The sequence below is a fragment of the Vanacampus margaritifer genome, chromosome 19, assembly GCF_051991255.1.
Source record: "Vanacampus margaritifer isolate UIUO_Vmar chromosome 19, RoL_Vmar_1.0, whole genome shotgun sequence".
In the NCBI taxonomy this organism is placed as follows: domain Eukaryota; kingdom Metazoa; phylum Chordata; class Actinopteri; order Syngnathiformes; family Syngnathidae; genus Vanacampus; species Vanacampus margaritifer.
The window spans coordinates 16,799,873-16,827,124 of record NC_135450.1 but is presented as its reverse complement, the minus strand read 5'-3'; the positions used below and the strand labels follow the sequence as shown (position 1 = coordinate 16,827,124).

At 43.4% G+C, this 27,252-nt stretch overlaps 2 protein-coding genes across 5 annotated transcripts in view; both read left to right on the top strand.

The window, feature by feature from the left end:
• The first annotated feature begins 111 nt into the window (after positions 1–111).
• On the top strand, positions 112–26,402 carry ppp1r13bb (protein phosphatase 1, regulatory subunit 13Bb). Of its 4 annotated transcripts, none has more exons than XM_077552474.1 (19): positions 112–1,269; positions 1,503–1,624; positions 8,251–8,398; positions 10,413–10,532; positions 11,018–11,088; positions 13,090–13,191; positions 14,887–15,055; positions 15,969–16,168; positions 16,370–16,534; positions 16,669–16,861; positions 18,034–18,168; positions 20,292–20,419; positions 20,525–20,987; positions 21,881–22,650; positions 23,404–23,535; positions 23,607–23,740; positions 23,880–24,046; positions 24,514–24,713; positions 24,820–26,402. In XM_077552474.1, exons 2-19 carry the CDS (start codon positions 1,616–1,618, stop codon positions 24,859–24,861), a joined length of 3,348 nt encoding a protein of 1,115 aa, XP_077408600.1. In that variant the 5' UTR covers positions 112–1,269; positions 1,503–1,615; the 3' UTR covers positions 24,862–26,402. The 4 variants fall into 4 exon arrangements, with proteins under 4 accessions (XP_077408600.1, XP_077408601.1, XP_077408598.1 ...); XM_077552475.1 differs by having other exon boundaries at positions 14,881–15,055; positions 16,370–16,510; XM_077552472.1 differs by having other exon boundaries at positions 14,881–15,055.
• A 587-nt stretch (positions 26,403–26,989) lies between these two features.
• Positions 26,990–27,252, top strand: part of daam1b (dishevelled associated activator of morphogenesis 1b) — a 36,688-nt gene continuing 36,425 nt past the window's right edge. The window contains exon 1 of the mRNA XM_077552477.1: positions 26,990–27,156. The gene's annotated coding sequence lies outside the window, so the exon portion shown is untranslated. The remainder of the gene's footprint in view (positions 27,157–27,252) is intronic.

Sequence of the window (27,252 nt, the reverse complement as noted above, 5' to 3'; positions counted from 1 at the left end):
CTGACACTCTTCGATCTTTGAGAATTTTTATTTTTTATGGAATACTACACTTTTAAAAAGAACCTTTAAAAAATAAGATAGATATTTAAATGATATAATTAATTAGACAGTAGTGTGGATTTTCCCATTAGTGGTTGACAAATTAAAACTTTATAAAATGTTCAAGGACATACAAGCCACAGTCCTTATTTGGATCAGCATTTTTTTTTTTAAAGTTCTTTTCTTTTGCTAAATATGCGTTCAGGTGATGGATGTATCAATGGGAAGTATTTTTGTGAGTTTGTGAAGTTGACCAGGGGAAGGTGCTGCAGTCAACTCATGAATATAGTCACCCTCTTAAAATAATGTTCTAAGCCATATTTTGACCCAGACATCTTTTTGGGGACCGTAAATATCATTTCACTTTTTTTAAACGGCATTTTGCGTGGGTGTTTTGCCTTTTAAAGGACAGGCGATCTGATAAGAGACATTAAATTTTTTTCTTAAACACCAACGGAGAAGTACACAGTGATGTGATGTGTTACTAGTTAGGACAACAAACATAGTCATAAATTAATAATTAAACTTACTAGAACAACTGCTTGTTAGTAATGTAACGGTGCGTGTAGCTACCAGGTATGAATGGTGTGTCCGATAATGGATGTAGACCGCGCGAATCTCCGCAAAAGTACCACTTTCACTGGTCACGTGTCTTCAAAATTGTTTTTGTTTACAGCGTTAATTTGTCGATTACAATTCTGGGGGACTCTTAACTTGATGAAGGACAGTACGCACAGCGACAAGCTTGTTATTGTTTTTTAGCGGTTCTGATAATGGATGGGTGGATGTTTGTTTTCTACACTGTTACCTCCTGGATCACACACGCGTAACTAAGCACCGCCCCTCCCACCGCCTAAGCACCGCCCGCCCGGTCGCTGTCAACAACCCCGCGGTGGAATTTCTCCCACTAGCACTCGTCAGCTAAGCAAGCAGCTAGCGATTATTCGCCACAATCGAAAATAAGCTAAAATAGTCCTTCGACCTTTTTTTTCGACCCATTTTTCCGACTTATCCGTCGACGGCGACAACCAACACCGAGCCTAAGCGGCGAGGGCGGATATTTCTCGCCCGTGTAGCCGCAGCTGGAGGCGGCTAGCGCGGATTAGCATCTTCGCGAGACGGCGCTAGCTGGCCGTGAGCTAGCTAGCTGGATGGATGGATGACAGTCGGGCTCGTTTGGCTTTCCTAACAACAGCCTCACAACAGACAATGATTCGTCTTTGACAGCATGTGAGTAAATTCCAGGCTCTTTTCATTTCCTAATGAAGTCCCAGTCATGCATTTGGAGGCGTTTCATGGCTGAGCTCGGAGCAGCAGCAGCAGCTGCTGCAGCTGTCCAGGAGCCACGCCTGGGCCATTTAAAGGCTTTTGTTGACATCACTGTTTGCTTGCTGCTATACTGTAATTGTGCATCTCGACACTGTCACGTTTGATGCATCTTCTATTTTGTGTGTGCTTCACAGAGGGACCAAAGGGCCGCTTGGTTCTGTCTGTGTGACTGACCACAGTTGATCTCAGGGAAGGTCGGGGATTTGCTTATTGCCAGTTTTACTGATGCCAATTTGGACCTGCCAATATGATGCCGGTAAGTCAGAATTTGGGCATATGTATCAGAAAACCGATGTCCCCGATTAAGGTCCAGGTCCGTGTACTAGTACGGGATTTGTCCTTACTAGAAGAATGAGAAGGACACAGTAGTAGGACTGTGTCTTACTAGTAACGTTTTTGCTGACTAGAATACAATTAACACTTACTAGTACAGTCAGCCCAGTGCCTCAATTGTAACATTTTGTCAAACCAGTATGCCAAAGTTGTCTTACTACTATGCGGGAATGTCTTAAATTAGTCAACAGGTTCAACGGAAATGGATAGAAATTTATCGCATAATCTGTAAATTGTTCATCTACTCTGTGTTCAATTGTTCAGCCCATTTCTGTTAAACCTTCTCACTTTTGTTAGTGAACATTACCAGCCAGGGTTATCTGAAATGGAATATATAATGAGCAATTTCATAGTGCTGCTGTCGCACCATTGAGAACCTTCTGGCGTTAGAAGGTGAGTTGTGTGTAACAACAACCAAGAGTCCAGTCGCGTTGATTGGACGAGACTTTTTGTGAATTGGCGTGACCTGCGTGAATGAGAATCTACTCACACGTATCACTGGAAGCAACACAATACGCGACTGGGAGTGGCGCTTTGTCAGGACGTCCTATTGTTAACCCGGTGCCGAACAATACCGGGAAGAGTTGAGAGAATGGTGCTGCTCTCCCCGCTGCAGGGAGGCCAACATGGAACGTGTTGCTGAGGTTGGATACATTTGAGGGACGCCAATGGGATTTTGCCAGGATTTGTCGGTGGGGTGGGGGGGTTCGAGTCGACAGCCACATTTGGATTCACTTCTGTGACACATTTTTCTTAGGAGATAATGGAAATAATCATCAGTTCCAGTTTATTTGATCTGCACAGGACGTCCTTGGTTCAGGACAGTCGTGACAGAATGTTTTGAGGTTGCAAAGTATTTTGCGCGGTGAAGAAAAATAAGTGGTCACGTGGCTTTACTGTTGTTAAACTTTATACAAATATTCACAGTATTTGACGATGAACTGTGTTATCTTAGGTTACTGATGGACTACGGCGTGTTCTGACCAGCGTACACGTTTTGTGACGCCGCCGTAGGAAGTGAACTGAAATAAAAGTTTCTTAACATTCTCAAGTGTTAAGAGTTTCTCATATTTTGAGCACTTTTGTGGCAATTTAAGCACCAGGGGAAAAAAGTGAGAAAATGGCTGTTGATGGCAAAAAATGAGCATTTATGTACAGATGTGCCACGAGAGATGGTGCTTCACCACATGAGTTGAATTTGATTGAAGTTTATTGTCCATAGGTAGGAATCAATGTTTCTTTTTTTTTTTTCTTTATGTCCTGTGCAGTGTGCACCTTTCCTCTTTCGCCCCAAAGTCAGTTGGAATGGACAAAATACCTTAGACAATTGTTATATGGATATGAGCAAGTATGAATATTGCGCAGGAAATCTAGTGTTTAGTGAAGGAATAATTCCCAGGAGGGAAGCCGAGCATGCGTGGCCGCCGCTGGACGTTTGCAGCACCCTGTGGCACCGCCAGCCTATCAAGTCAAAGAGTCGGTGGAGCAGATAGCGCAGCCCGCGCCGGCCGCGTTGCGTGACGGCGCCAGCCAATGGGAGGCCGGCACATCCACTTTGCAGGCCTCTGTTGTGAAGGGCGCCGAAATTGTCATCCGCTGTTAATCTCACGCGGCCGAGTTGCGCTTAGCGCGATTTACAGCCGTAGCCGAACGCTGGAATGTCCAATTTGTCATCTGTGTGACTTTGCAGTGGCACATTTTTGCTATCAGACGTTTGACATGTTTCATGTTCAATCAAGCCTGCTTGATTCGCAACCACCCGACCTCCCCACTTTCTTTTCCTTTTTTTTTTTTGCATTATTCATTTGACTTCCTCTCGAGCAGCCTCGAATGCACATTAGTCATCACTCAATCAAAGCGACACCTGCTTCTTCTTCTTTCTTTTTTTTTTTTTTTTAAAGATGGTGGCTAATCGGCCCCAGAAGTGTTTCCGTTTCTGCAAGCTTCACTGAAGAAGAAAATTTGTACCGCATAAAATTGTCAGCAAGGAAATAACTTGTTAAAATGCTGCATATTGTGTTGAATTTTTTTTTTTAAGGCAGTATTTTATCTGCAAAAGAAAAAAGAGGTTTACATTTGTTTCTTGACAATAAATAACTAGGGGTGTCAGCCGATTACAATTTTCAATCGTAATTAATCGCATGACTTCAATGGTTAACTCACAATTAATCACACATTCTATATCTGTTCTAAATGTACAATAACAAGAATGAATAAAATGTACAATAACATTTTTTGGGGGGAATTTTAACAACACTTTTAAACTAAAATATGTTTGCATCTTTTAATCATTGATATAGTAATTTCATAGTTCATACAATTTAGTTAAAATTATTATTTTTTTAAGATTGTGTTAACTAAAAGCTGGCTAATTTAAGTTTTTAAGTTTTTTTATTTTTTTATTTTTACTGATAGTTGATGCTTTGTGCCAGCAAGGGTTTTGTAGTAATTCTCTTGAATAAGTAAACATTGTTTTTGTCTAAAATTAAGGTCATTATGGTTGTTTTTTTCTGGTAATATAGCCAATAGCACACACTCACCATAAATAAATTGGGGGGGGGGATACAGATAATGTGATTGGAATCGTTATCGGTATCGACCGATCTTACTCACAGATGATCATATCAGAGCATCCCTAGTTAAAAATGCAAAAGATATACTGGACTGTAAAAAAAGCGAGTGTGAAAATTGATTTGTGTTGAGGTCATTTTTCTGCCACTAGATGGCATCATTGCATTTGTAAGGCCTTGGTGACAGCTCAGCATTTTTCTTCTTCTTCGTCTCCACAAATATATGCATTAATATTCAATATATTCGTGCTAAATTTTGACGTGGACGTGTCTGCTGCGTTGCGACTGGAATTCCCCCAGTACAGCGTTAAAGGAACTTTAAATTAACTCCAAATGATTGCACTCATTTTGACAGCCTTATAAATAACACTTTTGGTCGTCAGTTTTCCGATGATCCTGGAATACGCTTTTGCACAGGTGCCAAATTGTCTCCGATGTGACCTCCAGAAGGTGAAAAATATTTTTGAGCAGCCACGTGGAAACCAAGACCAAAAAAAATGACCAAGCACTTTTAATGGAGCCGATTCTCGCTCGCTCGCTCGCTCGCTCTCTCTCTCTCTCTCTCTTCTCCCTCAGTGTTTGTTGCCTTCCTAGCCTCTGCCACCCCCCGTCCCCGTCCCCGTCCCCTCCCCCCCGCAAAGCCAATGCTTTTTTGCCTCCCAAGTCTCCTCTGCGGCACAAGAGCGTCGCCGTCACTTTCCCGACGCGGGCTCGGATACGGCTTAGCGCGCTCGGACCCGCCGTCCCGCCGTGGACCATGAAGCGCTTCGTGGCCATCGTGTTGCGCGGCCTGCTCAGTCTGGCCAAGGACAATCCCGTCTGGGCCAAGGAGCTCCAGCGGCCGCCAAAGAGGGAGATCAGGCGAAAAAGGAGGGCGATCCGAAGAGCCACAAGCGCCGGCAGACGCAACTTAGTAAGGGCGGTTGGTATCTCGCCAGCGCTCGCTCGGGTGGGCCGATTTGGGGCTTACGGAGTGATTGGTGTCAACATTTCTCTTACATACTTTGAGCCACTCGGCGTTAATAAGTTCCGCCTCGCAGATCATGATGTCATCTTCATGTTTTGCCTTTTGATGGACTTGGATGATGCTGGCTTGAAAACCATCTTTTTTTTTTTTTTTTTAATCTGCTTGTAACTTCTTTCTATTGGAAAACTGCTTGAATTGTGGAGAAATGGTTTAGAAAGTGATGACGACAGAGATGATATTTATATCATAAAGTACATGAAATACGAATGCTCACTGACCCACATCTGCATCTTCTCCTGATCGGTGTTGAAAGGAATTAATTTGTGTCCGGTCGGAAACTTTGAGAGAAGTGAAGTTTAAGTTATTATTATTTTTCTTTTTTTCATATCTTATTGAGCTTGTTGGATGCAATCGTTTGGGATCAGAAGCCGTCCGCTGGAAAATGTCAGCCATGAGTCACTTTGACTGGGAGACATTCCTCCAGCGCAAGTTTATAGGTCGCTTAAATTTTTCTTTGTGGTCCGTGAGCGTGATGTACGCCGGCGCTGTGAGGATGAGAGCGCTCGCTCGGCGCGCCGGTCAACTTTCCAAGTCGCGTTTTCAGCACCTTTCAGCATTCCGCTCTCAAATCTTCAACCGGTGTTTCAAACGTGAGCGACATGATGACAAAATCACAATGTTTTCTTTTGGGGGACTCTCTAATGAGCAACACTGCCACCTCCACCGGCAATCGTGAGGCTCCTCCCCCAAATCAGACCTCTGTAGTACCGATAGTGCCCGTGCGTGGCAGCCTCTCTAAATTTAGTAGTATGTGGTAGTAGTATAAACGATAAGCAGTTGAAAACTCATCTTGTCGTTTTCATTTGGCCGAATGACAGCCAGTTTCAGAGAACACGTGACGGATTACATTTCACAAACAGATTTTAAGGTCACATGATCCACAAAGTCAATTTTGAGATCTAATTCTAGGTCAAAAGGTCAAGTTAGTAAAATATGTACCAATCTTGTAAATGACTGCAGATATGGAATCCTTTTTATAATTCAATTTCCAACAATAACCGTTTTGCAAATAGTGAGCTAGCGGCCACGCCCCTTTTTGCGTCCAAATTCGGTGGCCCGTAGCTCCCAAGCCCCTGCTTCGATTGACCTCAAATTTGAGATTTGGTGTTGTGCCATCACTATCAACAAATATGCCAAGTTTCGTTCAAATCAAAATCTGCTTGGTAACTTAATCCCACTGGTTGATTTGGCGTAAAACAAACCTGCTTAACTCCTTGACTGCCAAAAACGTTAAATAACGTTTAGTAAAATCCTAGGGAGGAGTGCCAAAGACGTTAAAAGACGTTTGTTTCAAAACAGAGGTGAAACTAACCATTTTCTATTGTTGATTACTGAAAAACGGAATAAGGTAGAAACAAACTTTTTTTTCTGATGAAAGATGAGAGTCCAATCTTTCATTTGGTAGTATGTGTGTTTCCATAGTCCAAAGACATAATTTTCTGTGGACCTTGAAAGATCAGTCAAAATGCTTAAATCGGCTGGCACCCACGGCATCCCTTTTCTGAAAACGTCTGGCAGTCAAAGAGTTAAGCAATTCTTCATCAGATGCAAGCTCAGGCCTCAATTCTAAATCCAATCGCATATCTTTGGGTCGACTTATTTTGCCTTTAAATATTAATAAAACCTGCTATTTGACCAGGGCGGCGTTCAATGTACTTTGCCTCTTCACCTTGTGCCGCCCTGCCTGATAAACTCACGTTCAAAGGGCGTTGAATCGCCTCACGGTCCGAGATGGAAGATATCGCAACCATGGTTCCCGTCCTTTGAACGTGTCCGCTAAACGGGCGTGGGCTGTCCAAATTCTGACATGCGAGGAACACAAGCATGCGGAGACGTGTTGTAACACTTTACGGCGCACTTCAAACTGTGCATGTTGAAGCCCTGATCGTAGTCAACGGCTGCGGCGTGCGCAGACACGAGTCGCGAACATGCCACACGTGTGTGTGTGTGTGTGTGTGTGTGTGTGGAGGTATTTCAGCTGTGGCGGACGGGATCCAGCATGCAACGGAGCCGGGCCCACAGCTTTTTGCATGATACTCTTAATAAAAGTCACAAGCATCAATACGAAACCCACTCTTCATTTGGCGTCGTACAAACTAGTTGAGTCGGGGATTTGTTGATTGTACTACTCCATGATGATGTTTAGTTTGTGATGTTGGCGAGTCTCCAATCAGGTTTTTGTCTTGATAAGGAGGTGATGCGAGTCATGTCTGCATATCCTGTGATTAAGATGCGCGCTTAAATCAGGGATGTGATTTTTCCGCTAATTCGCGGAATTCCGCTTTTTTTATCTCCCCCCCAAAAAAAAAAAAAATTCCGATTTTTTTTTTTTTTTTTTTAAGTAGTTCATTGTGTATGCACATGACTCCGACAGATAACATCTTCTGCTATAACAAAGACATTTGTGGTATGCTCTAATATGAGTTACTTTTCATTTGGTCATGATACAATTATTTGTTCATGAAATTTGAACTCTTCAACATTATTTATGTGTTAACTTAGTAATCACATTAGTTAGATATGATGATATTCTCAGTGATAGTTTTTAAAAGCAAAGGCAGGCCAATGTTTTTGAATGTGACTGATTTTGAGTTGACTAAAACTGCCATTTTATATGGGATAGTTGGACCTAGCTGGGTGCCAGCGGCCCCCAGACCCCCGGCTAAATTTTCAGATAATTTCACTTTGGTCAAATCACATCCCTGTTAAATGGGTGCGAGCATGAAAGAGCCTTTCCTATACCCTAGTAATTCTCAATTTCTGCTCTTAAGACAATTGTCACACGTTTCGGTTTGACTTTTGATGAACATTTTTGCCGAAAATTGTGAGTTAACGCCAATTTGAACCGCTCTTTTTGGATCACTTGACTGTACTTGTGAACGTTCCGACTTTGGTGGGTCCCCCAAAAAAATTCATGGCACTTTCTTGACGTTCCGCCTTTGTCCTCCTCAGATGATCTTAACGGTGTACCTCAGCGACGGCGAGCAGGCCATGACGGAGGTGCCCATCACCCCCGAGACCACATGCCGCGACGTCGTGGAGTTCTGCAAAGAGCCCGGCGAAAGCGGCTGCCACCTGGCCGAGGTCTGGAGAGGCAACGGTAAGACCAGCAGTCATTTGGAGGATTTTTTTTTGCGGGGGGGGGGTTGAACTCAATATATAGTTTTTTTTTTTTGTTTTGTTTTCTTTTGGAGAGCTCAGTATTGTTCATTCGATTTGACATCATCATTGCTCTCCTTTTTTTTTTTTTTTTTTAAAAAATCCAACAAATCAATTAAAAAAAATTTAATAAATGTTTTTTTTGTTTGTTTTTTTTAAATACATATACATATATATATATATACACATATATATATATATATATATATATATATATACCCTTTTTTTGTATGTGGGTGAGTATGTGTATGTGCGTGTGTGTGTGTGTGTGTGTGTGTGTGTGCGTGCGTGCGTGCGTGCGAGCGTGTGTATTCATCAGTTCACCTAAAGCCCATTAAAAAAAAATCCCATACTAATAATATAATATAATAATAAATTGCCAGATGCAGAAACATCAATGTAAGTTATCACGATATATAGTTTGGATGTGAAGTGATTCCAAAGACTTTTGGCATCCCATGCTCACCCATGTGGATACTTGACTCTCTCACCCGGGCCTGGTTCATCTATCGACGTCCCGTAAAAAAAAAAATCTATAATTCGCCCATGGATGAAATACAAGGAAAAGAAGAACGTTGTGCTAATCCTCTTAATCGGCAAACTTGAACATCTGAAAGGGATTACATTTTGTTACAGACCGTTCACAGCGCTGTCACAACGCATTCCTCGCAAACAATTTGCTTCCGTCGCTATATCAACCCCCCCCCCTCCTCCTCTTTCCCCGGGGGCCACTACGCAGTTGAAAGCAAAAGCACCATCACAGACAAAGGGGGGCTTTAGTTTGGGTTGGGCTGGTGCCTGACAAAGCATGTCTCTTCTATTTAAAAAAAAAAAAAAAAAAAAAAGTAAAACAATTCTAAAAACCTCTGCCTCGTGTGCTCTCACTGTGTATAAAATACAAACGTGTAGCACTTGCTTATTTTTAAATACTCCTCTCTCTTGTCACATAAGCGCTAACACGGACCAGTGCATGTTAACTCTTTGACTGCCAGACGTTTTCAGAAAAGGGATGCCGTGGGTGCCAGCCGATTTAAGCATTTTTGACTGATCTTTCAAGGTCCACAGAAAATTATGTGTTTGGACTATGGAAACACACATACTACCAAATGAAAGATTGGACTCTCATTTTTCATCAGAAAAAAAAGTTTGTTTCTACCTTATTCCGTTTTTCAGTAATCAACAATAGAAAATGGTTAGTTTCACCTCTGTTTTGAAACAAACGTCTTTTAACGTCTTTGGCACTCCTCCATGGGATTTTACTAAACGTTATTTAACGTTTTTGGCAGTCAAAGAGTTAATTTGTCGCCACAAATGTATGGAAATCCTTTTGGGCATTTGTTCCATTTTCTTGATATCCAGATGGAGGTCCGTGTAGTTCCATATGTACACGTTTGTCAAGAAACAAACATTAAATTCCAAATAAAAAATTGCAGAGGTAGTAGCTGATTAAAGGATTTATTTATTAATGAAAATAATATGTGTTATAATCACTTAAGTGTTACACAAACGTTTGAAAAGCATGGATGAGATGAAAATGTTTTCATAATTATAACTCGATAATTATAATAAATTAATAAGATTCTGAATTGTCATACAGTGCAATAAGTCAGGTCTTTCATAAATTTAAGAAAATACTTTTAAATTCATGTGAACAGTAAATGTCACGAAAACCGTAAGATACAAAAAAAGCAGCCTTTAAAATTCTATTTTCTTGTTAATTTATGTGGGGAAAAAAGGGATATTAAAACAATCGGTTCATGGTTTTGTGAATCAATATCATGCTCGAAAAGGAAAATCGATTCAATATCGATTTTAAAAAAACAAACAAACATTTTTTTATACCCAGCCCTGCTAAAAATGTCAAAGCATTTGGATGGGAACCCCATACATTTTTTTTTTTTGATGTGGAGTCCAATATGTGTCTCAGCTCGCTGACGTGTTTGTTGCGTGTGCAGAGCGAGCCATCCCGTTTGAGCACATGATGTACGAACATCTCCAAAAATGGGGCCCTCGCAAGCAGGAGGTCAAGTTCTTCCTGCGGCACGAAGATTCCCCGACTGAGAGCAGCGATCAGGGTAAGCGTCGTACCCTGCTTTTCCTGCTTTGGATGCGAGAGGCTCACCAGGGAATTCTGCATTCGTCTTCCTCGCCATTGTCACAATTGTTGTGCCTTTCACGCGTCCACTCTTGCGCTCGCCTGATGTCAGCATACGATCACACCTTGCATTAATATTCATTAGCTTTTTTTTTATTTTTTAAAGTTCCTGTTTAAATCTAAAATTACTGCCAGCCTTCTGTATTTTCCCGTGTAGTTTTGAATAATATATTCATGTGTTTGCGTCAGGCTTTGCCCATTTTTAGAAGAAAATGTCAAAAGCCTGCAGTTAGTCAGCACGGCGCGTCCCTGTTCCTGCGTCCCTCGCGTCGTGTGCGATCTCATCAGCGTCTCTTCAAACTGACAGTGCTCGTTGACCATGAATGTCTTGTGTGAGCGCGAGCGAGTATCCACCATGCTTACGTTCTTCCCGACTCACCACCGATGGCGACTGTGCCCTGGCAGGGAGTCAGCAGTCCCAGGATCAAACCAGTCGGAGGAGTGGCAGCGCCGGAGAGAAGCACAACGAGAACGGGGTGAGAATCCCAAAAGGAGGTTAAAAGCCTGCACACGAACGTCACCATCTTATCTCTCGACTCTTAGAAAAAGCCACCTGCGGCGAAGAAGGAAGTCTCGCCGGCCTGCGTTGTGAGCTCCAGCAACGGGCGGCCATCTTGTCCACTGTCACCACGACTCACCATTGCTGGAGCTCTCCAACGCGAGCCGGCGAGACTTCCTTGTTCGCCGAGCCGCTCACTCGACCAATGAAAAGGTAGTTTGCAAGGGCGGAGCCCAACCCAAGACATGCTTAGGACCGCCCCCTCATTTGAATAACATTTCGACTGCCAAAATAAAAAATGAATGACTAAATAAATATATAAATGACTAAAAGTGCAAATACAATCGAATAAAAATTTCCATATTTATTTTTTTAATTTAACTCTTTGACTGCCAGACGTTTTCAGAAAAGGGATGCCGTGGGTGCCAGCCGATTTAAGCATTTTGACTGATCTTTCAAGGTCCACAGAAAATTATGTGTTTGGACTATGGAAACACGCATACTACCAAATGAAAGATTGGACTCTCATCTTTCATCAGAAAAAAAAAAGTTTGTTTCTACCTTATTCAGTTTTTCAGTAAGCAACAATAGAAAATGGTTAGTTTCACCTCTGTTTTGAAACAAACGTCTTTTAACGTCTTTGGCACTCCCCCATAGAATTTTACTAAACGTTATTTAACGTTTTTGGCAGTCAAAGAGTTAATTTTCAAATTATATATTTTTTTAGATCCGTTTTTGTTTTCACTTTTATTCATTTATTTATTTATAATTTTGGCAGTTTTGGTCCTCCATAGAAAAGCGCCATATACAAAATGAAGTACCTCTCATTTTATATTTGTAATAAAAAGGGAACATTCCTTGCTGTTTTCTTACTGGTACCGTTTTTCTACACCAAATTGTAATGCATGACTTTAATTGTGTTCTTTTTGAAGAGTGTTACCCTTAAACCTGTTAGCAGTGCAGGTGTAAGCTTTTTGTGCATGTTAAGGCGTGTGCGTGTGCACGTGCGCGCTTGTAGCTGCGTCTGATAAAAGCAGCCTCTGGCACGGCGTCCTCTCGTGCTCCCTGGCTCGGACCATCTGGCCCAGATTTCACAATAGAAAAGTGATGCGGTCAAGGAATTGAAACTAATTTGTCCTTCGGGCTAAAGAGAAGCACTGTGGAGACGGACGCCATTTTTTTTTTCTTCTCTCATGAGCACTCGAGCTGTGTGTATTCGGTATCCCCAAAATTGACATCGTTTTGTCCAGACTGCGCTGAGGAAGCGTCATAACAAATCCACAAGCTGTCTGTTGCCCTTCGGAAGTGCGTCTCGGTTCCCTTGCAAATATTCGATTGAAGGGATTATATCAGTCGGCCTGCGCGATGATATAAGAGGATGATTGCTTTGGGATCCAGCCACAACTTCCGGGTCGGCGGTGGCAACAAGCGGCCCTCGTAAAGCCTTCTAAATCGAGCGCAAGTGGCCTAGAGGGACATGAGGAGGGCATTTGGATTTTCTTTTCTCGGCGCAATTTTTGTGTCGACCGGCACGACATGCATGATCTCCAAGGGTCGCTTATTTGAGGAATACGAGTGCGTCTTAATGGTTGTCAGCCACCGTGAATAAGAGCCAGAGTTGCAATTGGATCTCTGGTGGGATCAGTCGAGTGGTTCTCACTGTCTGACGTGGGGGGGGGGGGGGGAGGGGGGGGTGTCGTCGCCATCTCCCTCGGGGGAATCGTCACTGATGCCGTGTCGCCTCGGTGCCTTTTGGAGCGCGGCTGCGTGAGTCTTCCCCCGCTCTGCCTCGTCTGCCTCATTTGAGCCTCCTCATCGCTTACGGAGATGTTCTTTTATTTAAAAAAAAAAGAAAATGTCAGCTAGGGAGTCAGTTGAAGCGTCTTCAAAGTGTTAACTCCTTCACTGTCGTGGAAGTGAAAACCGCCGCCGACGTGTATGTTGAGTTGAAGGTAGCGGATGTTGCGTGTGCGTGCAGGTGGCGAACCAGCGCGTGGAGCTGACGCTTTCCGAGCTGCAGGAGATGGCCAGCAGGCAGCAGCAGCAAATTGAGGCTCAGCAGCAGATGCTCGTCGCCAAGGTAGCCTCGTTGCACTCTTTAAACGCCCAATAAATCTTTGATTGGCCCGCACGCGCACACCCGTGGGCGGAGCCGGCTCATCCGTCATGAAACCGTACACGCGCTGTCTTTGCGTGAGCTTTCCTCTTGAAATTTTAATTCTTAAATCTGCTCACCACAAACTGCAGCCACGTTCATTGTTTTGCTTGTGCAGTTATTATGAGTGCTTGTCATTTGTTTGTTTTTGTTTCTGTTGCAAACCATGCGCGTGATGTGATGATTTAAGGAGGTTAATGCACCAAATTAACTTAAGAGGGGCCCAAATTAGGGATGTTTGAGTACTGGGGTGTCGTTTTGTTATCGTCAAGTAGTGCTAGTCATTTTTCTAGAAACCTTTTTTTTTTTTTTTTTTTTTAAGTAGAGGTGTGTAAAAAAAATTTGTGCGTTAATGTAAAGTTCCTTTAACGCCACACTTCTTTTTTTCTTTTTTTTTAACGCGCGATGACGAGCGGCCCTTGCTTGGAAAGCTTAAACTGGGGGAATTCCAGTCCATGTCAAAATGTACTAATAATAAATGGAATGATAATGCATATGTTTGTGGAGACTGGGGTCAAGTTGTATTTTACAATTAAAAAATGTGCACTTCATGTTAAAGATTCGATTTTTAATATGAAAAGAAAAAATGCACTGAGCTGTCACCAATGCCTTACACGTGCAATAATGCCATCTAGTGGCAGAACAATGACCTCAACACAAATAAATATTGTACTCGTTTTTTTTATAGTACAGTACATCTTTTTAATTTTAACTCAATTTTATGATTTATCAAATTACTGTATCAATGACTTAAAGATACAGCCATATTTCTAATCATTTAACTTTGTTTCCACTTTTGTGCTAACAAGAGTATAAAAACTTTCAGAACAGATAGAAAATTTGCGATTAATCGTGAGTTAACTATTGAAGTCATGCCATTAATTCCGATGATAAAAAAATTCAAATCGCCTGACACCCCTACACAAAAAGGTTGTCCACCATCTTTTCTTTTTCAGCGACTGTAGCTTGGAACCTCTGTGGCGCGACCCCCGCACTCGCTCAAACGTTATGTAACAAACGAGGCGGGACGCAGCATGAGTCACCGCGCTGGTATTGTCCTGTCTGCCCTCGTGCACTCCATTGCGACACGTTCACGTCGCCGTGCTTATTTAGGCACCTTCGAGAATGCTCAAATTCCACATTAGGTGCAATATGAGTAACCTCGATTGCATTAAACCTTTTTTTTTTTGTGGCACATTCTGACCACCTCGTCACGGTTTGTGGCCTGTCAGTCAGTCACGCGAGATGAAACCCACGCAAGTAGTGCCTGAAAAGTCCCCCCCCCCCCACCCCAAGCCCCGCAGTCATTTGGAAACCTGGGCCTGTCGCTTCCTATTTTAGTGCTGAGAACTGGAGCACTTCTCAGTTGGATGGAGATGAAGTCATTTGACCCGCCTCAGCCTCCGCACAGCCGACCAACAATTGAATTGAGAGATGGAGTCTCTTTTATGCTACAATGTCCGTCGGGGGAGGGGAGGGGCTAAAACCTGTGACCATATCGTTTCTTTTCAGTAGTTAAACACTCACAACCGCATTTCAAATGGATCAAAATCGACGACTTTTTTTGAAAAGCTTGCCAATTCACTCTCGCCATTGTCGGCCCGTGCGCTGAAGGAGCAGCGTTTGCGCTACCTGAAGCAGCAGGAGCGGCGCCAGCAGCAGACGGCCACCGAGAGCGAGAAGCTGCAGCGGCTGAAGGAGCGCGTGGAGAGCCAGGAGGCCAAACTCAAGAAGATCCGGGCCATGCGGGGCCAGGTGGACTACAGCAAGGTCATCAACGGCAACCTGTGTATGTACATCTTTCGAATGGCAACTTCATGGATGTTAGTGTTAAAGAGATGTTTAATCTCAATGAGTTATTTTTTTTTACCTGGTTACATAAAGGAATGAACATTTTTATCCACCATTTCGAAATTTAATCTGTTTTAGTCCAATTTCAATCCTGCTTGTTAGTTTTTATCATAGTTAGTCGACCAAATCCCGTTTTTATTTAGTCCATTTTTAGTCGACTAAAAATCGAGCATTTTAGTCCAAAAAAACATAATTTTATTTATCTAGTTTTAGTCAACAAAAACTATCAACATTTTAGTCTAGTTTTAGTCAGGACAATCATTTAACCCTGCATTTTTTTTGTCAGCAGATTATGTTGAACATTTCGTATCTTAAACTATTTTGCATGACATTTTTTCTCATCTTTTTGATAAAAAACAACTTGACACACGATTATGGTATATCAACAAGTAGCTGCTATTGCTCCATGCGATGAGCTCGTAAATTAGCGTAATTATTGTTGGAACATTATGAACCGTTGGATTAATGTTACATTATAACTATATTTTGCATTATTATTATTATTTATTTATTTTTTTTTACTTTCACCTTGAATCCACCTCCTGTCTGTCCCATGTTTGTGCACGTTGCACTTGCTAGCTGCAGATTTGAAAGGGCGTGTCTCACTGTGTGTCACATGACAAGATTTTACAACAAAATCAAATCATTTTGATCTAGTTTTTGTCCATGAACTAAAATGTCCATAGGTTTTACTCCAGTTTTTATTAAATGAAGTACATTTCCATCTCATCTTAAGTCCCTGTTATTGTTTATTAGCGAGGGTGTTCGTCTAGTCTAATTTTAGTCGTGGTGTTGCCGAAATGATTTTTCTTTGCTTTTCACGGACGAAACAAACTCGATTTCCCACCCAGCGGCGGAGATCGAGCAGGTGAGCGGCCTGTTCCAGGAGAAGCAGGCCGAGCTGCAGGCGGCCGTGCTGCGCGTGGAGCAGCTCAGCTCGCAGCTGGAGGACCTGCGGCGGGGCAAGCTCAACGGCATTCAGGCCACGCTGGGCGGCCAGGTGACCGGCACGGCCGCTCTGGAGCTCCGCAAGCTCTACCAGGAGCTCCAGGTACCGCAACATAAAGCAAACGTGTGGACCTTCGAACAATATACAGACACCACGTACTTTTCTTTTTCTTTTTCTTTTTCCAATCAGTGCAAACGCTTGAACTGAATCCACACTTTTTCCATTAGCTTAATGCTAACATATAATGGTAACGGCCATAGCGGCGGTTCGATATGATTGACGCTGACGTGCCACCTTGTTCAGATCCGCAACAAACTGAACCAGGAGCAGAACAGCAAGCTGCAGCAGCAGAAGGAGCTCCTCAACAAGCGCAACATGGAGGTGACGCTCATGGACAAGCGCATCAGCGACCTGCGAGAGCGCCTCTACAAGAAAAAAGCTGAGGCACGTCAAAAAGAGAACCTCCCTGTAAGGCTAGAAGCGCTCAACACATCTCAAACGTCTCTTACGAATGTCCCGCAGAATAACCCAAATCTTATCCAAATGTGGATATTAAAAGATTTTTGGGGTGTGATTTATATTCAGTCTATCTCCTCTCACAGCTCAACAAGGCCAACGGGCCGCCCTCCCCGCAGCCGGCCGCCGGCACGCTGGGCCGAGTGGCCGCCGTGGGTCCCTACATCCAAGTTCCCGTGCCGACCCGGCAGGACGCCGGCTACGCTCTGCCGCCCGAACCGCTCAAGCCGCAAACTCTGGGTGTCAACAACCAAGCCAACCAAGGCCGAGTCAAGTCAGGTTGGTCCAAGAAGGCAAACTTTGAAGTGGTTTACTTCGTAAAATGAGACTGTAAAGTAGGGAGGAACACAACTGCCAAAATTAAAGTAAAGTAAATGAATAAAATAAATAAATGAATGAAGGAAAATGAGAATGGATCTAAAAAATATAATTGAAAAATTAAATACAAAAAATATAAATGGAAATAAAAACAACAAAAAATATTTCTATGCATAAATAATTAAATACAAGTAAAACTAAATACAAAAATAAAAAAACAAGACAACTTGTGACAGTGGACAAGATAGTTGTCCATTGCTGGCGCTCTCAACGCAAGCCGGCGAGACTTCCTTGTTCGCCGACCCGCTCTCGACCACTGAAAGGCAGTTTGCAACGGCGGAGCCCAACCCAGGACACGCTTAGGACCGCCCCCTCATTTGAATAACATTTGGTCCTGCCAGAGCGTAGGCAGCATGAAATAAATAAATAAATGTAAGAGCAGAGCCTTTTTATTTATTTATTGATATTTACTTTCATTCATGTATTTATTTTGGTATTTATTTTTATTTTTCTCGTTTTGTATTTTTGCATTTATAAAATTTGTTTAATTTAAAATTGATTAATTTAAAATCTATGTATATTATATTTGAAACAAATTTTTAAAAAAATAATAATTGCAACCTCCTGCTTCAAATTGTTGATAATTTTGTATTTCCAATATGCTAGTTCCATTGACCCACTAATATTTTTATTTATTTATTGTTATTTAATTTTATTTATATATTTATTTTTGTAGAAAATTTCTTTATTTATTTTTGTTTTCACTTTTATTTATTCATTTATTGATTCATTCATTTTTAATTTTGTCAGCTTTGGCCCTCCATAGGAGAGTAGTCATACGCACATGGACAAAACAGTCCTTGTGTCATTGAACCTTTGCATGACCAACTGCTTCCCTGCTATACGCGACTTCCTGGTAGACGTTTTCCCACCTGTACTTTGAAACCTGTTTCCTTCCTCCTGTCTAACTGGGCTCTCTTCCTCTGTGTGCTGTTGTCGTCGTCGTCTCCTCCACTGTGACTTTCCCCCATCCTTCCACTTTTTCCTCTCCTCTCATGTGTCAATGTGCTGGCGGCGTCGTGCGGTGTCGGTGATGTTTGTGTCTCGCGGGGTCGCGGGGTGGACGCTGGCAGACGGTGGCATGCAAAAGCCCCCCGCCGGCCCCTGGAAGGTGTCTGATTTAGACATCGTGGTGGACCCGCTGCCCCCGCCCCTACCGGAATCTCGCCCGGGCCCGGGAGCCCCCACTGGCTCTGACGGCACGTCCCGTGAGAAGCCTCTCTTCACTTCGCTTTGTCTTCCCACGCATCTTAACCGTTTGCTTGAAAAGAAAATCAACAAGTGGAACCTCCAAAGTCAAATGCCGTGAAAGGCAAATTAGAGTTCACCACAAATTTGATGGAAAATAACGATTATCATGTGTCATATAGATCAATCTCATGACACTTTAGATCTGTAGACGGCTACAGTTCAAACAACTTCAACAATATCTGGGAGAATTTAATGATACCGGTTTGAAGGTGGATTTTTTTGCATGTGCAACCAATGAAAAATAAAATAATTAATCAACTCAACAGTCGAGCATAAATGCTGCTAATTCTTCGGAATGCTGCCTGTGGCCTCCCCCGTCAAAAAGCAAGCTCCCATATTCACCCTTGTTTTGTCTCGGGATCTGTCCTTCTCCTTCTGTTGAACTTTTGATGCAAATTAACGACACCTCGTTGGTCACAACTTCCGCTTTCCGATTGGTTGTCTTCATCGGGCAATGTGTGTTTTTTTAACTCTTTGACTGCCAGACGTTTTCAGAAAAGGGATGCCGTGGGTGCCAGCCGATTTAAGCATTTTTGACTGATCTTTCAAGGTCCACAGAAAATTATGTGTTTGGACTATGGAAACATGCATACTACCAAATGAAAGATTGGACTCTCATCTTTCATCAGAAAAAAAAAGTTTGTTTCTACCTTATTCCGTTTTTCAGTAATCAACAATAGAAAATGGTTAGTTTCATCTCTGTTTTGAAACAAACGTTTTTTAACGTCTTTGGCACTCCTCCATAGGATTTTACTAAACGTTATTTAACGTTTTTGGCAGTCAAAGAGTTAAAAATCAAATTAGAGGCATAAGATGGGGGCAGGGGGGGTGATTTTTTTTTCCCCCTCTCACAGCTCATTTTACTAATGTACTACACTCATGTTTATACAGATTAATTTTTTTATTTGATTAAATGTAGAGCGAGTCACATTGACCCGCTAACATTTTTGGCCATAAAAGAAGCACACAACTCGACTTTGGAGGTTCCACTGCATTTTTCCGTTTTGATCATCCAGTAATCCTACCACCTTAACGACCACATGTTCCTACGTAAAGAGTTTCAAGCTTGCATGTGGGAGAACAGAACTTGCTGACTAGCCTTTTTTTTTTTTTCTTCCCTCTTGGGATTGATCGTCATTAACATCTTGAAACACTTTGATGTGCTAATGTTGTCATTGAGGTCGTGTTTGCTTTTTAGAGGCTCACAAGAAGATTTACTGACTTGATTTAAGGTCATCCACACTCAACGCAGGGAGACACTTTTGGTTTGCAGAGCATTTTTACATGACAAGGAATAAAACTTGTTCATGGTGAAGCTTTATTAGTTACGCCGAATAATCTGTTAGGATCCACAGCAGTCTGATTTCAGATGTTTCCAAATTACAATTTCTCACTTGTGGGACTAATGAATGTTATCTTACCTGGCCTTAATTCAAATATTTAGCATTAAGAGACTGTACTTGTACGAGTTTGCTCTAAATGTCAAACAACTTGTGGGTCCGTCAGATTATTATAATTTTTTGATCACTGTCACGCAATTATAATAGTTTCCTTGTTTGTTTTAGCCATACTTCTTGCATTCCTCATTGTCTTTACATTATATGTATTTTCATATTTATTTCTGTGCTTTATGTATTTCTCCTTTTTTAATTTTCGCCTTTTTGTTTCATGTTAATTTAACTTGCTTTATTTCCTTTTTTCCATTTTAAAATTTTTATTTCTTTATTTGATTTTTTTAAATTATCGGTATTGTTTTTATTGCTTTTTTCTAGTTTATTGGTTGGTATTAAGTCCGATTTCATATCCTAGTTCATTCATATTGGTTACCTTATGTACATTATGTGATGAAATACTCACATCTTAGTGACATATTAAATTCTAATTATTATTATTTTTATCATTTAGTAATGTTAACCTTTCATATATTGAACCAACTGTATTAAAATGGTTTTGCTTTTATTTATTAACCAGCAGAATGCATGTGCCATTTTGACCGACCTCTAGTGGACATAAACTGTCATTACACCTGTTGTTCCCCCTCGAGTATTGACTTGATTGTGTCTTGCTTGTTGTGCTTTAGCCAGCGACGCCGGTTGGCCCCCTGTGGGTAAGACGGGCGCGTCCCTCAAACCTCCTGAGAGACGAGACTCGGATACGCAGGCTAAGACCTCCCCTTCCGGGCCCCCTGCTGCTTCAAGTGCAGAAAAGGTCAGTGTGCTTTCTTCTAATCCTCTTAAATGTGTACATGGATGAGCGCCGGCTTGTTTTGCAGCTCCCGCCGGGCGATGTCACAGCCTGAATGTGTTCTCACAGGTGCTCGACTCCAAAATGGCCGTCACGTCCCCTTCCATATCCAAACCGCAACCGCCGCCGTACGGTTCGCACCTCTCTTCGGCCAACGCGGCCAGCTCTTTGGAGCGCCGCAAGGATGCGCCGCCGCCGCTGCCCCCGCCTCGCCAGCTACCCAACCCCCCGGCGCCCGCTTGGCCCCGCGTGCCGCCCACCACCGGCTCGTCCTCGCAGCAGATCCAGCAGCGGATCTCGGTGCCGCCCAGTCCCACCTTCCAGCCCCACGCGCCGCTCTTCCCGCCCGGCATGAGCGAGCGGTCGGACCACCCGCCGGCCGTGGCCGTGCGCCCCTTCATCCCGGACAGAGGGTCGCGACCCCAGTCCCCTCGGAAGGGCCCGGCCACCATGAACTCCAGCTCCATCTATCATATGTACCTCCAGCAGGCGGCGCCAAAGAGTCAGCCACTCAAACCTGCACTAAAAGCAGGTAAGAGATGATCTTTGTCATCCCAGAACCACCCGTGATGGGTGAAAATCAACGAGACCATATGAGAATGGAATGGAATCAAATTTGTTGTCATTGCAGATGCCACAAGTACACACAACGATATTCACTTAACAGTCACAACCTGTCAAAAACGATGACCCAGAGAGGGAGAAAGAATGGGAATCCTGAAAAAATGGCGGCCTATTTTTATAATTGTACACTACTTATTTAAACGCACATTTGAACGCATTTTAAGTGCCTGGTCTCACGCCCCCGCTGTCCAGAAAGAGGATACTGTCGTATAACATCACTTTGAGGAAAATAGAATCTTGCACTAAACTATGTAATTTTGTCTAAAATCCACTAGCTTAATGCTAACATTTAGCATGAAACGCGTTACATTGGCGAACGTAAATGAGCATTAGCATTAGCATTAGTGCTGTCACTATCGAATATTTTTAGAACCGATTAATCTATACATTATTGGATTAATCAACTAATTAGATTCATTTTAACTTTGCATTAGTATTACAAAATAATTCTCCCCCGCCGCCCCCCTCCCTGATTACTGTTTAATAACCAGTGATTGGTGTTTATTTTGTACTTCGTATTCGTATTGTGATTATAAAATAGGTGTTGATTAATTTGATAATCGAATACTTGTCGATTAATAGATTCATTTTGACAGCCCTAGTCATGATATTAAAAGCAGCACGTCTGTTAAAAAGGCAAGCTTGTATTCCATTTGTGTAGTTCCAACACCCTGTGGGGTGATACTTTGCGCCACTGAGACAAATTTTCACAATCATAAACACGAACTCCGATGTGGCTCGCAACATGAGTTTGTCACCCCTGAAAAAAACGTTTTAAACTTTCCACTCTTTTGTCTATAGTGTACGGGAAGCCTGTCCTCCCTCCCAACTCGACCCCCCCCTCACCGCTGCCCTTCGTCCCAGCCGGAGGGGCCTTCCCGCTGCTCCAGGGGCCACCCGGTGGCGGCGAGGATACGCCGGACGGCGACGTGGAAGATCACGAGGGCCTACGCCTCATGGAGCCGTCGGCGCCTCCCCCCAGCGTGGAGAACATCCCCCGGCCGCTCAGCCCCACCAAGCTCACGCCCATGGTGCACTCGCCGATGCGCTACCAAAGCGACGCCGACCTGGAGGTGCTGCGCAAAAAGCTGGCCAACGCTCCCAGGCCGCTCAAGAAGCGCAGCTCCATCACGGAACCGGAGGGCCCGAGCGGCCCCAACATCCAGAAGCTTCTCTACCAGCGATTCAACACTCTAGCGGGGGGCATCGAAGGAGGCGCCGGATCAGGGGGCGGCAACGGCGCCGGCAACGGGACGCCATTTTATCAGCCGGCAAATCCTCCGGCCGCGGACACCGACAACGGCAACCTGCCCTCGGACACCTTGCCCCCGCCGCCCCCGCCCGAGTCGGAGGAGCAGGGATCGGACGCGTCATCTCTCGATCCCAACGACAACCAGCCGCTGCCGCCGCCTCCTGAGGGACTTTTGGACCCCGCTGAAGAGGAAGGACCAGAAGACGACGACGACGACGACAACAACAATAATGTGGAAACCTCCCAGGTTTTGCTGCCCAGTCCCGTGCTGGAGGTGACGTCGCCGGAGGAGAGCGGCATCGTGCTAACGCAACCGTCGGTGAGTCGCGCAGATGCAGAACGAGATTTGAAATTTGGTTTTCTCACCTGTTTCTCGCCACATACAAATTTGGGTTCATCACCACTGTAGGAACACAAGTGGTGTTCCACAAGGCTCTTTACGCAGTACATTCTAGTTTCTTAAATTTTTTTAAGGGTGTCTCAATTTGTGCGTTAATTTTGAGTTAATTTAAAGTTCCTTTAACGCGTAATTAATGAACCGCCCCTTACTTGGAAATTCTGTACTGGGGGAATTCCAGTTGCAACGCAGCAGACACGTCCACGTCCAAATTTTGCGCTAATAAATTTAATAATAATGCATATATTTGTGGAGACTGGGGTCAAGTTGTATTTTACAATTTTAAAAATGTGCTTCATGTTAAAGATTATATAACTCTTAATATGAAAAGAAAATGCTCTGTGCTGTCACGCCATCTAGTGGCAGAAAATGACCAACGCAAATCAATATCACACTCATTTTTTTGGACAGTACGTCTTAATAATTTTAACTCAATTCTATGAATTATTTTGACATTGCTGTATGAATAACTAAATAACTGCAGCCATATTTCTATTAGTTTAAAAAAAATTCCACTTAACAAGAGTATAAAAACGAATGCATTTTTTTTTTTTATTGTACGTTAAGAACAGATATAAAATTTGCGATTAATTTCAGATTAAAAATTTGAATCTTCTGACACCCCTAATTTTTTTTGACTACAACTGAAAAGTCTTTGTTTCCCGTCCCCTCAAGCGCACAAACCTCAAGAAGCCGGAGTCTGAGCGCACCGGCCACGGCTTCCGGGTGAAGTTCAACCCTCTGGCGCTCCTACTGGACGCCTCCCTGGAGGGAGAGTTCGACCTGGTGCAGAGGATCATCTACGAGGTACGTCGGCGAACTCGCCATTGCGTCATGAGGAAGGGCTGGCGTTGACGCGGGCTCCTCGTCGGTCCCAGGTGGAGAACCCCAGCACGCCCAACGACGAGGGCATCACCCCGCTGCACAACGCTGTGTGCGCCGGACACCACCACATTGTCAAGTTCCTGCTGGATTTCGGCGTCAACGTCAATGCGGCAGACAGCGACGGATGGTCAGCAGTATATTTTTTGTATTTCATTTTCAGTTTTTATTTTCACTTTTATTTCTTTTCAATTGTGGCCGTTTTGGTCCTCCATATTCCCCTACACGATAAGCATGAGTTGATGTATCTTTTTTTTTTTTGCGAGCAGGACTCCACTCCACTGCGCTGCCTCGTGCAACAGCGTGCACCTGTGCAAGTTGTTGGTGGAGTCGGGGGCGGCCATCTTTGCCAGCACCATCAGCGACGTGGAGACGGCCGCAGATAAGTGTGAGGAGATGGAGGAGGGCTTCATCCAGTGCTCGCAGTTTCTATACGGTAAACAATATTACGGTCCACTTCTAGCTCTTTGACTGCCAAAAACGTTAAATAACGTTTAGTAAAATCCTATGGAGGAGTGCCAAAGACGTTAAAAGACGTTTGTTTCAAAACAGAGGTGAAACTAACTATTTTCTATTGTTGATTACTGAAAAACGGAATAAGATAGAAACAAACTTTTTTTTCTGATGAAAGATGAGAGTCCAATCTTTCATTTGGTAGTATGTGTGTTTCCATAGTCCAAACACATAATTTTCTATGGACCTTGAAAGATCAGTCAAAATGCTTAAAATCGGCTGGCACCCTCGGCATCCCTTTTCTGAAAACGTCTGGCAGTCAAAGAGCTAGATTTCATGCTCGGGTCTACATACTGCAGTGAACGGTGAAAATATGCAAATACGAGTGATGCCCCGCCCATCCCCGTTTTAAAACTAGCGTTGGTTCGTTCCTTTGTTTTTCCGGCGCAGGCGTTCAGGAAAAGATGGGCGTGATGAACAAGGGCACGGTGTACGCCCTGTGGGACTACCAGGCTCAGAAACAGGACGAGCTGTCCTTCGGGGAGGGCGACGCCGTCACCGTCCTGCGGCGGCAGGACGACAGCGAGACCGAGTGGTGGTGGGCGCAGCTGGAGGACACCGAGGGCTACGTGCCGCGCAACCTGCTCGGGGTACAAACAGTCAGCATTTTTACAGATTAAAAAAAAATAATAATGATCTATATATATCTGGGGGAATATTTTAATTCAAAAATTTTTTTTTTTATTTTTTTTGCAGCTCTACCCTCGGATCAAACCTCGCCAGCGCACCTTGGCGTAGCGTCGCACTCCCAAAACAAAGAGCAGAGAACAAATGAGCCTCATCGATCTTCTCCTGGTGGCCATTTCCTCCCCTGGCCCTGTTGCCATTTATTTACACACACACACACACACACACACACACACGCACACAAAAATGGTCACTTGGAAGCCATCACTGTACCGTTGCTCCCGTCACACCGTGCAGCTGTTTGAGGTAACGCTTGTCGCCCGCCGCAGTATTTCCTTCTTCTCTTCTGCCATCTTTTCTCCCCTCGTGTGCTCACTTTTGAGTCTGCAGAGCAACGATAACGATGCCGTGTTGCTGATGTGACATTTAGTTGCGTTTTTTGTTTTGTTTTTAAAAGCAGATTTGTTTTCCTTTTGAGAGGAATGGGAACCCAAATGTTTTTTTGTTTTGTTTTTAACCACCAAAAATTGCAATAGGTAGTTTATGTTTACAAATGTTACGGGTGTACTTAAAAAAAAACATTATAATAATTTTTAGCTAGCACATCAGAACAAAGGCAAGGTCGGCACTACTTGCAAAAAGTTACGGGTGAAATTTCAACATGAACCTTGAATGCATTACTGCCTTTACAGGTGAACTTAATTTGACCTTCTCACGGGTCAAAGGTCTTGAAAAAAGCCGCACATTTTCCAGTCAATAAAACGATGAACCGACTGCAAAAATGAATCTGCTTGCACTTAACTTCATGACAAAGCAGTTTCCTCTGCACTTCAATACGGTGATCTCTTTTGACTTGTCTAAAAAAAAAAACATCCAGACTTTCAATCTTGAGTCAACATAAGGATGCGCAGATCCCGCAGAGTCAGGCAAGAGGCGAGTTAAGCGTTCAGGAGTTCATTGAATTCTTCTCAAGCTATTTCCAACACTTTAAATGTACTCCTAATGCACAAAACAACAAATGCCACGACAGTTTGCGCCAGACTGAAAGTGTGACAGAAAAGCATCCATAACTTTTTGTGAGTAGTGTGCATTGATAGCATGAAATGCTAATCAACACGAGTCGAATTGATTGGAAATCAAATTTGGCTTTCCCGGTGTCAGTGGATCCGTTTTCTATTCATCGAAATGCATCCCAGCCCGCATTTGTCGCTTGTTCTCGCAGTGGCCGTGACAAGCCTTTCAATCTCAGGACCAACGCGGACGGTTGCTGCTGATGACACGCTCGTGTTCCTTCCTATTTTTATGCTCACCAAATGTCACAGGAGCGACAAAACCAAACATGTTCCTAAAAAAGTAAGTAGTCTCACCCGACAGAACTTTGGTCTCCGTTGACGCATCACCTCCCCGTGCATGTACGTTGTGGTACATGCGTGTCGTCCCAAACTCCACCGTGTGTTTGTCGTCCTCGAGCGTGCGAGTGGCCCGGCGGCTTCTCCGTCTTGGATTCCCAAAGTGTACATAACGCGAGGAGGCGTGTCCTACCATTGTTTGTTTTGCCGGACGGACGAGGTTGGCTTTCTCTTATTAATGCTGTACTCGACACAAATACAAAATCTGTAAATGTGAACAATAAAAGTGAAGCTCTGGCATGACTCAATTGTGACTTTGTGACGCCAACATAACACAATTCGCTTAAGTACCATCAGGGGGCGCACAAGTAGCAATGAAGACATTTTGTGCGTTTTGTGCTTATGCATTTAACTGCTTATTCACTATTTTTCATTTTAAGTAATCCTTACCTGACTAAAATACAGATTATTCAAAGGTTTTAAAAATGACAAGCTTTGGTAGTGTACTTTTGTTTATTTGGGGCTCTAATATTAAAACAATTATATATGCAGGAAATAACTACAATATCAAAAGACTAATACGTTTTCTACAATCTATTTGAATAAAATTAAAAAATTATAGCTCTGGAAAACAATTTAGACCATACAAACTGCATTAGAAAAATAAATAAATATGAATTTGTAGTGTTGGGTAATAACAATGCAGCACTAAATAAAACGACACTAACAAACCAATCGTTGCAAGACGAACTAACAAAACGCCCTTTTGCAAATCCACGCGTACGTACTGTCGTGACCGCTGAATGAACTGTTTACATTCGACTTCCTTGTGATCCAATTTGGCGCATGCGCAGAGCCGATCGGAGGCATCGACGACATCACGCGAGAGCGACCAACCGGGCTCGCTCGCTCGTAGGCAGTCAGTTAAAAGCATCTCGTCGCCTCTCCTGGAGCCTCCCCCGCTCGCTCGCTCGCTCACTCGCTCCCGTCCGTGTGTTCGCCCAACTTTTCCTACCGGCCCGGTGAGCTCGCGGAGGATAATGCTCAACAGAACAAGGTAAGAGAAGTTCTTTTCTTTTTGTGTGTGTAAACGGCGGTTGTACTTGTAAGCGCGGAATCGCTCGGTCGGCGGTGACGTCTGTGGCCGGACACC